At 37.2% G+C, this 14741-nt stretch overlaps 1 protein-coding gene across 4 annotated transcripts; it reads right to left on the bottom strand.

The window, feature by feature from the left end:
* Window positions 1-898: 898 nt before the first annotated feature.
* Window positions 899-12350, bottom strand: LOC131329570 (uncharacterized). 4 transcript variants are annotated; one of them, XM_058362773.1, is made up of 16 exons: window positions 12221-12350; window positions 11869-11926; window positions 10567-10660; window positions 7915-8093; window positions 7237-7287; window positions 6187-6243; window positions 4900-5020; window positions 4296-4362; window positions 4153-4194; window positions 3346-3451; window positions 3119-3229; window positions 2084-2155; window positions 1904-2005; window positions 1777-1823; window positions 1577-1604; window positions 899-1202 (listed from the first exon to the last, which is right to left on the bottom strand). In XM_058362773.1, exons 2-16 carry the CDS (start codon window positions 11884-11886, stop codon window positions 1101-1103), a joined length of 1197 nt encoding a protein of 398 aa, XP_058218756.1. In that variant the 5' UTR covers window positions 11887-11926; window positions 12221-12350; the 3' UTR covers window positions 899-1100. The 4 variants fall into 4 exon arrangements, with proteins under 4 accessions (XP_058218756.1, XP_058218757.1, XP_058218758.1 ...); XM_058362774.1 differs by having other exon boundaries at window positions 11869-11914; window positions 12221-12324; XM_058362775.1 differs by lacking the exons at window positions 11869-11926; window positions 12221-12350 and adding an exon at window positions 10856-11447.
* Between the last annotated feature and the right edge of the window lie 2391 nt (window positions 12351-14741).

Here is a 14741-nt window from a genome sequence, read left to right as displayed (position 1 = left end):
TAAAGGGTCCCAAGCATAAACCACACACGTAGGCCCATGTAAATAAAGATATGTCGGTTCCCGTTCCGCTAAATAAGTCAATTAGCTTATTTTTTTTGTCATTCTTCAAATTTTTTTTCGTATTTGTTAGTTTCTCGTCAATTTTTTTTGGAAATTATTACATCGTTATGACAAGAGAAATCTAAAAAGTAAAAAATTATGATCGTTTTTTTGAATAAAGACGAAAAAATTAACTTATTGACTTATTTTTGTCTTTATTCAAAAAAATTAGGTTTCAATCGTATTTTTTTACTTTTTAGATTCCTCTTGTTATGACGATGCAATAATCTCCAAAAATATTAACGAAAAACTAACAAATATGAAAAAAAATTGAATAAGGACAAAAAAATATGTCAATTGACTTATTTAGCCGAACGGAATGTAGACAATCGTAGCATAATTATGAAAACTATTTTTTCCTTTTGGTTCGACAATCAAAGATATCCGGACTATCTTACGCACACCTCAATTAACTTTCTTCCCTGTCCGATCTAAGACAGACCCCCTCCATGCCAAGATTGGAGAATTCACAGCAATTACTTTCTTGTAGACTCACCGCAAAAATTGAACCCTGATTAATTGTGTAAAGAATAAACATGCCAACCGAACTAACCCTTGAAACTAGCAATCTGTAAACTCTTTCTCAATTGACCTTCAAGTGAAGATGGCCCACGCAAAATAAAAGCTCCCCATTAGTTTATATAACGAGTCATTTTCCAACTTTTTTAGCGATTGTCCGAGTCATTGTTCAACTTGTTCCTAACTATCTTCACTGTATGCCTTGTACAGTAACATTCGTTCTGAATTCGCTTGATACATCAGTATACCACTGAAATGATTTGGTGGCAACGAGGAAAAAAATCACCAAGGAGAATCTTCCGATTGGCAACCAAATTTTACAAATCGATTGGAACGAAGTATCCCCCAAATTTGGGAGACATCCCCGCGCAGCAGCATATGTAACTACAAAATTTATGCTGCAATAAATCAACCTACTTCTTTGTCAAAATTCCATTTCAAGTGAATGCACTAAAACTCCTAATTTAAGTTCCGAGAACTATCTAATCTTGCGATGATGAGAATGGAGCACAGCAGGATGAGATATCAATTCCGGCAACCTCCATGGCATTGCAGACCCACTCAGGGACATCGCCTTTAGGGAACTGCAAAATAATATTGAAACCGGAATATTTTAATTAGTCGTCGTGAATACGACAAGAAGTTCAGAAGCCTCTGCACACAATAGAATGATTCATACGACTGCAGTATTGAAAAACTTTTACGGCCCCGTGTGTTGTCTAAGATTAAAGCATCTGATTGGGCAATAATTTGAGGGGATCACCCGTCTGACAAGAAATTCCACCAAAATATGGGATGTACAAAACCATGGGGAAGTCGTATTATCCTATGTGATTATAGATATAACTTATCAATTAGTTCGGTCAAACAAACGGGCCAAAGTGCCGGTAAAACCATTGTTAGTGTTCTACACTAAACTAACACATGAACAGATGAAAATGTGGGATACTTGGCGTACCATTTTCTGCAGGAAGCCACATACAAACCTGTAGGAGGAAAAATGGTGTGTTAGAATGTCAAAATAAACATAACTCTTTAAATCGATTTCTGAGAGACTTTCATCAGCATAAAGTTGTCAACTGTAACCTAAAATACCACTGAAATAAAACAGATAATAAATAGAAGGCGAAATCTAAGCAAAGGAAAAGGCAGACATACTCAGGCAACTGTCCTTTAATAATTGACGAGTGTAGATCTCTGCTAAGCTGCATTTTCAAAGTAATTTTGCATTTAGATAATAATATGAACAATCACTCAAAATTCTATTCCATATAAAGCTCAATACCTTCAGCATGTAATACAAGTTGTGATACGACAGAAGCTGAGATCCCATGGCATCTTTCGTAACAAGGCAATGAATGTAAGCCCTCGTATATGTTTTGCAGACCTGTGAAAAAGTAAAAAAACGGATTACAGAGTAACAATATCAATTCTGAAGCATAATGCCTTCCAAATATTGGCTTACCATGCACGTGCAGGTAGGATCAACGGGGCGAGTATCATCAGCCATTGCTCTGTGTGTCAGCTTTAGAATTCCCTGCATGAAGAACTGGGTATTAGAGTACTGGGGATGTGCATTAATGCGCTCACACACACCCATTTCATTGTTAATACAATATATTGCCATTTAAACGTAACATGAACACTATTCAGGAGCTTTTTTGTGCATTTTGAATTGGTACTCAGAAAATTAACCATGGAGAAGTCCTCATCTTCACTTTTCTCCTCTGACAGCAGTATTCCCAAGTATTTCTCCACCCATTCCTTGTGAATTTCTCTGGGGTAAGATTTACCCCCCAAATAACTTACTGTAAGCTTCAAATACGTTCTTCGCATAAAATTCTCAAACCCAAACATGAAGATGGATAGATCTAAACTTGAGTACTTGAGATAGCAATATGTTGCTGTAAAAGAAAGATATGACGTTCCTTTGATGGTGCGGATCAAAAAAAAAAAGTTCTTTTGACGGTGAAGCACATACAAAGAGTCGTGAAAGGGCTACCCTGTGCACGAGGCCCCCATTACTGCAGATCTGGACCGGCAAAGGGTTTGATGTACGTAGCCTTACCCGCTAAAGCGGACAGGGTGTTTATGCTACTTGAACCTGTGATCACCAAGTCACATTTGGGCAACCTCCTCATTGCCCCAGGCCACCCTCCATACAAAGAATTGTAACAGAGACAATTTCAGATTCTTTAAAGCAAGTAATAATTCTGTAGTATTCGAAATACCCTTCTCAATTAATGCCAGTTTCTTATCTGTTTTGCTCACCCTCAAAATGAAGAATTTGAAATAACGAGAGAAAAAAACAGGGAGGTCCTATTGAGTGAATGACTTAGCATCACTATATAAAAATATGTAACTCCTTTAAGTGGTATGTAGACGAGTCACCAAAAACTTACATAGTTATAAATCTCATTAAGCAAACATGCATATAATCCTAGATGTGACTAAATCTCTGTTGGAGCAAAACTGAATGAGTTCAAGAAGTAGCAACTACCTCAGGTACAAGAGCAGTTCCAAAGCGAGCAGTACGGGTAGGATAGACACAATCATACATGTCAGCACCTAAAGCGCTGCAAACAACAATATCCAGTGGATAGCCAACTCCCTGAGAAAATAAACAGTAAAACATAATTTCTACATGCTAGAGAGGAGAAACAACAATTTCTACCAAACATGAAAGCAAGAGTCAGAGCTGAGAGAGCATATACAACAGTTTTATACCATAACATATCGTGGTTTATCTTCAGGCAGCGCAGCAGTGCACTGAGCAACAACACGCCAAAATGAATCTTTATCTTCACCGCCTGAAAGACCACCAATAGCATAGCTGTCACAGAAGTAAACTCAATCATTTCAATCAGTTGATCACTGACCACAGAATTGCCAATATAGTTATGAAATAACAGAAGGGATAGTTAAACAGAACACAACCATCATATATTAATATATAGGTTAAGTTTTTCATGTTTCTCCAGAAAATTATCAAGTTTCGATGCCCCTTGAGCAAATATATTTATAACTAGACATTTGCACCTAAACCTTACATATGTGTGTCATTCACACTTATACTAAACACAACTTGTAAGATTACCATCAAAGGTGATCTAGTTACCGTTTAAACCGTTTAAAACACTTAAAATGGAGAAAATAATCCTATGGACCGCTCAAACAGAGACTAAACTAGGCATATGATAATATGGCTAAGAACTTAAAGCTATTAATTACTTGCTTTACCAGACTGGATGACACCAAGATCATTTAAAAAAGAATGTAGAACAGCTACTGAACTGATAAGTCAAGATCTGAAAATATGACAGGCCGAGCAACTAAGAGACTCCGTTTGAACATAGAAAATTCCCCCCCCCCTCCCCCCCCCCCCCCCCAACTTTTTCACCAACCAACATAAACAAACAAGAAGAATGTATGTTTCTTTCTAATCCTAGCCATATGTCTGCTGGCCAATTCAAGCGCAATTTCAAGTGGGCATGAAACTGGAGAGCATTGGCTACAAGAGGTCAATAAACATACCCAGGTAAATTCCGCTCCACCAAACCTTTGACACATATATCCCTGAAAACATTGATTTATAACACAAGGACTTAAATTCCACCGAAAAAAGAGATGCTTGAAGGTTAAACTGCAGAAAGACTACAGAACAAACAGAAATTCACCTTAATACAGGATCTAAACCACCTTGTACAATACCAAATAAATTCTGCTCATTTGGTCTCTTGTGAGCTGTTAATAGCAAGTAAACAGGAAAAAATGTTTCAGAAGAAAGAGAACCAAAGGAGAAGAACGAAGACATCACTAGAAAATTGCTTTTGAAAGTAGCCAAGGAATATTCAATGGTCCACAAAAAGGCAAAATGCCCAGCAGCCACAAATAAACCTGTGACATTAGACAGAAAGACAAGGTTCAGGAACAAGAAAAACATACCCTCATTCATCTGTCTAAATTAGCATGTGATATTTCCACAATCCACTCCACCTAAATCTAGTACACTAAAAACAAATCTTCCAACCTAGAGATAACTTGTACCTTCAAGCGGAAGCTTCCAATAAAACAAAATGGTTTCTGGTGCTGCAATCAGAAATCTTGAATCTATCGAAAAATACTTCTAGCTTGGGAGCCTAGCTTGGATGTGGTTGGACAGGACTTGTTTCAATTACTTTGTCTATTAACAACTGACAGTACTTTTGGCTTGGAGTGTGAATGCATAATGTGAGATGGACTTGTCCAAGTGTCTAACAAATTATGATTAAATGCATTTACCTGCTATACACCTGTCAATCCAACGAAGAGTTCGATACATAGCTTCTTCAATTCGTGGCCCAGTAATGGTGGTTTTCACAACATCATCAAGAGCCATGATAATATCTGCTCCAATTCTATTCTGAAGAAGTTTTAGGCGGGGACAAAGACAAGATGAATGTTAGAGACGGAACGGAAAGTACTAAAAAAACAAAAGCTAGATCACGTATCAAAATAACAATGGACTCGTAAAGTTCTCACAACATATTTGTGGTAACCTCTCTGCTTGACGCAAAATCTAAAGATAGCACAATTGATTAGAACTGCAGACGATTTTGTGAAAACATTGGTACATAAGAAATTGCAAAAATATTTAAGAAATGTATGTGGTTTTAAGGTCATTACTTCACAAAGATTTGGAATACTCTTACCATTTGGAAAGGTTAATCTTAGTTACATATTGTATCTGCAGAAAAATCTGAGATGAAAAACCAAACTAACTGATTTAGAGCAAATCCACCCTTTATGTTGATCAATGGATTGCACGGGCATCCCATCCCCTGTCCCAACAAATTAAGTATAGTCTAGTGCTTTTGTAGTGTGTGGTGGGTTTGACTTTGACCCTTAAGAGTTCCTCTGTTATGTAGAGTACGATACCTTTTCCTGTGCTCAAAAGGAAAAAAATTAAACCAATAAAATAACTTTGAATTCGTCCCACGTCGGTTTGAACTTTGAACCCTCTAGGTGATGAGTAAATAAGCTCTTACACGGTTACACCTCCCTGAGGGTTACCTTAGTGATGAATATGAATGTCATCACCTTTGTTAAAAAAATGGGAAGATTGCAGATAACAAAGCATTGCTTGCTGATTGTTCAATGTGTGGTCCAACAATTTGAATAATGTTTCAATTAATAAGAAGCTGGTTCAAAAAACTAGAAAGATACTAACCGAATTTGGTATGTTATGTTATGATGAGTGGAATAGATTCAGCAAACACGTGGCATTAAGTGCACAAAGTGGTTGCAGTCAAAATCAAACTTGTATACTCATATGACTGCCATGCCTGAAATTTTACCATCAAACCAATAATTGCCACTTGGTAGGTTCAAAAAGTGCAAAACTTTTTCCAATTTAAAACGAATGCAAAAATAAAAAAGAGGGGTTTCTGGACTACGAGAAAACTAACATGTATGCACGTCACGTCGCCCCTTAAGATCTTATCCTTGTTTACACAGCAAATACAAAAACTCTCGGATTGGAAAATCAAAAAAATGCCTGCAGTCAATACCACAAAGAGAAGTACCCACTTGGATCTGAATTGATTCTTCGGGCGTTAATAGCATTCGCTTTCCATCAACTGGCGACTGCAATAAGATAATGACCCCTCAGATACCAGCACCATAAAAAACAGCGGTGCATTCCCCTATTTGGTTAGTTGAAGGGTGAAAACCAAACATATAGGAGTCGAAGATACACAAAACTCGTACATATTACAACAATAGGAAAGTAATTGGGCAATGACGAGAATGCTTGAAACTATAGAGAAGAATAAATTTGCTAGCACCACATAAAACACACCAAAAAAGACTTAGAAAAAACAACCACAAGACCTGCATCCTGAAATTACCAGCAGTATCTGGACAGAAGAAAGCATTGCAATGTTCATTAATCCTAATGCAAGATTTTCCTTAACTCAATGGCCAGGTTCCTAGTTCACTCAGAATCTCATGTAGAGGAAATACACAATACACATATATGAAAACACATGTGCACAGTTCTAGTGCCATAATATAACTATTGGAAAAAGGGCATGGCACAAATTGACTTAAAAAAAGTCTATGACCCAATGTAGGGACCATCATTCCATGGTCTTGGAAGTTGGAAGGGGTGAGCAAGGATCAGTCCTAACATAAAACTTCACTCACACTACAAAACTCAAGAGAAACCACACAGTTGACAGCTTGAGCATTTTCGCCTTGCAGCAAAACTCAAAATCAGTTGGGTTAAACGAAGATAAAACTTTGAATCCTCTAAATAAACCAAAGAGATCTACTTGTTCCGAAGATCAAGACTACGAAATGAATGGTTATGATGCTTTAGCATAGCTATTCCAATTGTCCACAACATAAGAAGTTTGGATCAACGTTATGCCCCATATGCGCAAATATTGACGCTTGGTAATGTACTTGTGCGTGTGTATGAGTATGAGTAAATAACTAAATATACGCTGATTAAGGTAGATGACTGTTTGAGATAAATAATACTCCACAAAAACTTGTTTAATAGGATACAAGCATATCATGATTAATATCTCACAATAGGGTTTGGCTAAATGAGTAAATCACACAAATATTTACCTGAAACGTGACACCATTTTCTGTAATGTCAGCTAAATGCAGTAATGAGACCTGGAAAAAATAGCAAGCTTAGCTGCATTTTAGTTGTCAAAATTTCGCTGCTCAAAGTATTCGCAGAATGAGATCCATGAATATTTAGTAATGAAAAAAACCTTTATGGCATCAAGTATCACTAGCAACGTTCAAACATTTTCACTTTACCAAAAAACAAACAAACTAGTCATCTTGGCCAATAACCATGGAACACTTGCTGCAAATCTTGGCAGTGATATAAGTACAACTAATACTCCAATGTAAGATCTCCTTGACTAATATACAGTGACAACTTGCAAAAGTAATTTAATTTGCATTTACAATTATACATACTGAAGAAATACAGAACAGATATGGTCCACAATGAATGATACCATAGCACTCTCCCATACACCAATTAACACCTGTCAGGGAACAAAGCAGGACCATATGCTACGCATGAAAGAATGCAACATTCAAGTGGCTCCCAATGCATTTAAGTGTCATAGCAGGAAGATGATGCAATGTGTAAAATCCTTAATACAAAATAATAGTAATAAAAAATTGTGTGCCTAAATTCATTAAGTATTGTAAGGAAGCTAGGAAAGGGAAAACTAGAAAGGAATCACGATACTGATAAGAACAAGAACACCAAAGTCAATTAACCATTTGAAAGCCACCAGAATCTGTAAGCAAAGCCCTCGGCCAGTTCATAAATTTGTGGAGACCCCCTAACTCATCAATCAGTTCAGATGTAGGTTGGAGTTCCAAGTGATATGTATTCCCCAGTATTATTTGGCAACCAATTTCCTCAAGCTGGCTGGTTGTCAAGCCTTTTATTGTCCCTGTGACCACAAGAACCCAACATCTTTCAGTCAGTGATTTAGAATGCTTTGCAAACCAAAATAGTGCATGCACATCCATGTGAGAGAAAGTAAAGAATTTCACTTTCTGCAACAAGATTATCCAGTGAGTTAATTCATTGAAACAAAACCAACAACAGGTGCAAAGGTGCATACCCAGATCAACAATACAAACTAAACAAAACAAAGATCCATAGGATCATCCCATCAGCCTACACGTATCCACAAACCAAGGAACAGAACGCAACAAACCAAAACCAGGAAACATCAAACTACAGCAGACACCCTAGGAGTAATCTGCTATTCCATGCAAACTAGTCTGTTTGCATAGTTCTCTTCACATTTCTCCAGAAAAATGGATATAGGATCTAATGCCTGTCATTCGTGGGTATAACTACATCTGAATTGTGTTTATGCTGGAACTGCAACAAGAGGAAATTTAAAAACTAGATTTCCTAGGTTATTCCAACCCCCCACCCACCAACCTGTCCCACCTTCCATACATCGTAGCAATCTTCTTCCCGAGCTAACATTTTCTGAACTCCATATTTCCTTGGTAAATGATCCCAAACACTCGGGCTTGTTCATTTTGGGTCTCAAAACCAATGCGCACGGTCTCCAATATATTTTCTCTATCTCTCTCCTCTCATTAATCTCAAAAATCTCCCTCAACCCAAACCGAACAGGGTCGAGTAGAGAAAGGTAATTCAAAGAATAGGTGGGCATGAGATTCAATCAACCTTATCAGCATTAGTTCTGTTATATTACTAACCACTCGTAACACCTTGTTCTTATCATCCAATTCTTTGTGTTCAAATTCAATATTCATATTCCTTAATCTGGATAAGCAATAAGGCCATCCATATCATTAGTGTTCAAATGTGCTCTGGATTCAACAGTAATCACTATTGTTCTCTAATCAATCGAGGATACTAGTAGATTCCATATTATTCAGCATCGAAGCAACAGGCAAGGTCGGTGGAGTCAACTTAGGGATCACATCAATATTTGTAGTTGGAATAGCCAAATAGGTGAGTGTCTACTACTACAAATAGGGTTTAAAACAGGAAAAATCTCGACCTATATTCATCCTCCAGCAAAAAGAATACAAGTGCACGATCTCAGTACCCAAGAGGAAGAAGGGAGAATTCGCCAAGGAATTTCAAGCAAGAAATTCAAAATAAAGAATCTCCAGCTGAAATTGCCCGTTGCTCGTCGTCTGTTTGAGTCTATCGCCCCTACTTTTTACAAGAAGTTGCTTCAGTGAAACATGTCAAGTGCAAATTATATCCACCAATTCCCATGGTTGATAAGCAACTAACTCACATTCAAAACTACCAGCATGGACTAGTCCAGAGACACTCATTGCAAATGCCCACAAAAGAGAAACCTAATGCCCGCGAAAACATTTACTGGATCAATTAAATCATAATATAGTGCACATTCTCTGGTTCAATAAACAGATTTATTGTCACAATCTATGAAGCACGGATACTCTATTTTAGCCTACGTATCACGTACCGTACGCATATCGGATACGGATACACTCCAAATACGTGTCCGATACGTTTTTTAGAGTATCCAGTTTTTAACATTAATTTTTGGTATCCCGATACGTTTGGGATACGTTTTGATATGCACGGGGTTAAAATTGTTATAACTTAAAATTAAAGGGTCAAAACTGCAATTAGGTGTACATATATTTTTTGATCTGCACTGAACGTACATATTCAAGTCGATTACAGAGAAGGAAAAGGCAGAAGTCGATCTGGAAGTCTCTCACTCGTCTCTCATCTCTCAACAAGAGACGTCAATCTGTAAGTCTCTCTCTCGTCTTCTTCACTCTCAACTCTCATCTCTTTCTCTCGATCATGTATCAGTGTGTGTGCGTGTATATATATATAATATATATATATATATATATATATATACCTATACAATAAAATCTGAGTTAGGGTTTTTTTTTATACCTATACCTATCATCTCTCGTCTCTCTCTCTCTGGTCTAATTTAGGGTTTTTTTTTTTACAGTAAAATCTGATGGATTCTGCTAGTGCTAGTGCTAGTGCTAGTGCGGGTACCAGTAGTTCTATTTCCTCATCCTCTCCTCATCCTCACAATCTAATTAATGGAATTTTATATTTTTTTGGGTATATATTTTATTTTTATTTATTTTTATATTCAATGTATCCCCAATGTATGGTATCCTATTTTTTGGAAAAATCATGTATCCACGTATCCGTATCATATCGTATCCGTATCCGTATCCGTATCCGTATCTTCTTAGGTTACAATTGAAGAATATGACAAATAAAATCAGGCTATGGCCATAATACGGGTACCTTAAGACATCGAAATATAATCACACACAAGTTTTTGTTACTTATTTTCTAGTAAGTAGTTGTGCATGCTCTATAAATAAGTGATACTTAATGAAAAATCAAAAGCTCTTAACCTTTTGTGCCCACGGGCATAAACAAAGGTGTCTGGGAAATGAAGTGTGGGAGTGTCAGTTGAGCTGCACGAGCGCGATTGAACCTCCCAAGAATCTGACATAGGAAACGGACAACATAGTTTGAAATTTAGTAAATAACCAAAGAGATTCCAACTGGGGTGTTTGTGGTTGTGGCTTGTCCAATAGGGTGGGCCATCAAGATCTAACAGCCAGTGAGTGCATGAAAAAGTTTTTCCCAGACTCCATGAGACACATAATTGTACACTTTATAGTACAAGAGAAATCGAACCTATGCCAAGTAGGCGTTGACAATCATTTTCTTGTTTCTGATTGCTGGTTAAGTTGTTGATCACATGAAGCACGACTTCACCTTATGTGTACCAATAAATGAAGGCATACCCACTTGAAAAGACCATGTTGCTTCCTAAGGCTTTTTTTTTTTTTCTAATCTCTTTCAGTTACACAATAAAACTTTTGTTACATTTATGAGATTTTCAACGAATTTTCACAGAATCTGTCCACAGTTCATTATGCATGACCTTTCTTTCGACCATGCATCAAACCAAAACGGCTATTGCTTGGTACATGGTAGACACAGAAGTTGCCAAGCGTGCACTCAGGCTCCATTGTTTTGAGGTAAAATATTTCTCTATTTTCCGGTGTTTGGTTTGATATGAAGTAAGTAAAACATTTGCAAGGTAGAATAATTTACCCTCAAAGGCTGAAAATGACTTACACTAAAAAAAAACTTGCTAAATCAATTTTGTAAGAGAGTGTTGCAGCTCTGCACCTCATTTATTGCTTCCAGTTTCAACAAAGTTGAATGGTCTCATGGATTCACAGCTAGAATTCAAAATCGTCAAATTCATTCTCTCTCTCTCCCTCCCCCCCAGCCCCCCCCCCCCCCCCCCCCCCCCCCCACCCCCGCCTCTCTCTACACTCTATTTCCTCTATGAGATCCTTCAATGCATTCCAAATTTTTCTCTCCACGCTTTTCAATTGCGTTTTCTGATCATCATCATCCTATGACGTTTTCTCTGCACAATATCCATTCATATATGCTCACACAAACGCCCATATAAATGTGTGTGTGTGTGTGTATTACTTCCGTTTGAGCTTTTTGAAAAATATTTTTCAAGTGTCAACCAAACACCATATAACCAAAGTGACAAAAATATTTTTTGTAGAATCATTTTACACAAAAAAAAAATACAATTAAAAACATTTTACATTATAACAAATGGAGCCTTAGTGCAAATAAGACCAAATTTATGTTTATAAGGAGCAAATTAAGAGCCTCACCTCAAATCGAAGAGCCATCGAATTACTGCAAGTCGTTGCTGCCAGCCTATGTGTGACACTGCCATCAATTTAAAGAACAGCACAATAATAACAGCCAAGAACTAAAAAATGCTACAATACACACCCCTATTTGGCCGTGTACGATATGCTGTGTTACGCCAACTCGCCATTTTTGGTGGAGTACCCGTGTCGACGCGACGCGACGCGACACCGGTACGGGTGCGATTCGTACGGGGTTCGGCGGTCTAAATCCGGATATGCAGTTCCAAATCTCAGTACGCTTGCTTTGCAGTTCAAAATCTCGGAAGAAAGAAGAAGATGAAGAGAGAAGGAGGAGAGAATGGAAGATTACCTGGGTTTTGAGAATAAGGGCGAGGCAGATCGGAGATGGTCGCCAGACTGTGAACTCTTTCTCGCGGAAGACTAAGCAGCCTCATCGTGGAAGACAAACAGGCATGGCTGCTGGTTATTATAAGTTATACATTAAGTCTACAGAAAGTCTACACACATACAATTTGTGCACAGATTGTGCACATATTTTATTGTGGCGCCTACTACGGATCTCATACAAATCATTCGAGCCGTTCATTAAATGTAAAATATTTTTTCAAGGGTCCCCGTAAAAAATAATCTCAATCCGATACCTATAGATGCTCGATCCAATCGTATAACTTTTCATTATCCGAAAATTTAAATGAAAAGTTAGATGGTTGGATGAAGCATTTATAGGTATTTGATTGAGCTTATTTTCTACGGAGACCCTTGAAAAAATGTTTTACACTTAATGAACGGCTTGGATGATTTGTGTGAGACCCGTGGTAGGGCCCACAACGAAATCTGTGCACAATCTGTGCACAGATTGCTGTGTGTAGCACAGTTCTTAAGTCTAAACTGAAGTTGGGCTATTTAGGGTTGGGTTTGAACTTTGAACAAGGCTGCTATGCACAGATTTTGTACACAGATCCGCGTTCCACAAAAATGATACAAATCGTTTATTAAATGTAAAATATTTTTTCAAGTCTCTGTAAAAAATAATCAACTCATTCTCATATATATATAGATACTCGATCCAATAATATAAGTTTTCATTCAGATTCTAGGATAATGAAAAGTTATATGATTGGATCGAGCAACTAAAGGTATTGGATTGAGTAGATTTTTCGCAAAGGCCCTTGAAAAAATAATTTACATTTAATGTACAACTCAGATTATTTATATGAGACCCGTAATAACCCCACACAAAAATTTGTGCACAGAATCTGTGCATTTTTGCTGTGAGTATCGTTATTTGGTTTGAAAAGAACCAGTCTACCCACACAGACAAAAGTGCACAAATTGTGCACAGATTTTTTTATGCGGCCAACCACATGTCCCACACAAATGATCCGAGCCGTTCATTAAATGTAAAACACTTTTCAAGAGTCCATATGAAAAATCAGCTCAATCCGATGTCTATAAGTTCTCGACTCAATCATCTAACTTTTCATTAAGATTTCAAGAAAATAAAAAGTTAAATAATTGGATCGAATACCTATAAATATCGTATTAAGATGATTTTTCACGGGGACCATTGAAAAGGTGTTTTAAATTCAATGAACGGCTTGGATAATTTGTGTGAGACCCGTGGTGGGCCCCAAAAAAATCTGTGCACAATCTGTACATATAATGTCTGTGTGGACATATTTTCTGGTTTGAAAATTGAAAAACCGACGACAATGACGATGTGTGTATTGATTTGTTAAGGGTTTTGCAGAAGAGCTGTGCTACGTGCACAGCAGCTTATACACAGCAACTGTGCACAGATCTCATTTTCTTCCGGCTCGGGTCGCACAAACATGATCGGAGCCGCTCATGTTGTTCTAAATATGTCGCGTAAGGTCTCTGTAAAAAATGAGCTTCGTTCGATATCGTTAGAGGCGTTAACAAAACATCCAAAATCACTTCAGAATTTAGGCACAGCTGCTGTTCACGTAGCTTTTCTGTTTACAGAACAGTAAGTCTACTGATAAAAAAAATCAGTACAGATTTTCTATACAGATTTGTTGTGGGGCCTATTATGGGTTCCATACAAATAATCCAAGCCGTTCATTAAATGTAAAACAGTTTTTCAAGAGCCCTCGCGAAAAATTAGTTCAATCCGATACTTATAGATGCTCGATCCAATCATATAATGTTTTATTATCCAGGAATCTAAATCAAAAGTTAAATGATTGGATCGAGCATCTATAAATATCAAATTGAATTGATTTTTCGCGAAAGCCCTTGAAAAACTGTTTTACATTTAATGAACGGCTTGGATTATTTGTGTGGGACCCGTAGTGGGCCTCCACAACAAATCTGTATAGAAAATTTCAGTACATAGGTTTTAATCAGAAATGATACCTACACAGATGAATAATGCACAGATCTTGCACTGATAGAGATATGGGGCCTCCTACGGGTCTCACACAAAGGATTCGAGCCGTTCATTAAATTTAAAATATTTTTTCAAAGGCCCCCGTGAAAAATCAGCTCAATCCGATACCTATAAATACTTGATCCAATCATCTAACGTTTTGTTTAGTTTTGAATCTGCACAAAAAGTTAGATGATTGGATCGAGTACTTCTTGATATTGGATTGAGCTGATTTTACTCTAGAGCCCTTGAAAAAATGTTTTAAATTTAATGAACGGATCAGATTCTATGTGTGGGACCCTTAGTGGGCCCCACAACTTGATCAATGAATGATCTGTACGCTATTCATTTGTATGAATAGCACGTCTGGCTTTTAATAAAAGTAAAGGCATGTTGCTCTGTTCAAAATTATAAAAAAAAAAAAAAGAGAGTAAAGGCTTTTCATTTTCTCAACCGAAGAAATTCAAATGAGAGTGTT

The sequence above is a fragment of the Rhododendron vialii genome, chromosome 6a, assembly GCF_030253575.1.
Source record: "Rhododendron vialii isolate Sample 1 chromosome 6a, ASM3025357v1".
Lineage (NCBI taxonomy): Eukaryota > Viridiplantae > Streptophyta > Magnoliopsida > Ericales > Ericaceae > Rhododendron > Rhododendron vialii.
The sequence above is the reverse complement of the archived record's forward strand: the minus strand, read 5'-3'. Positions and strand labels throughout refer to the sequence as shown.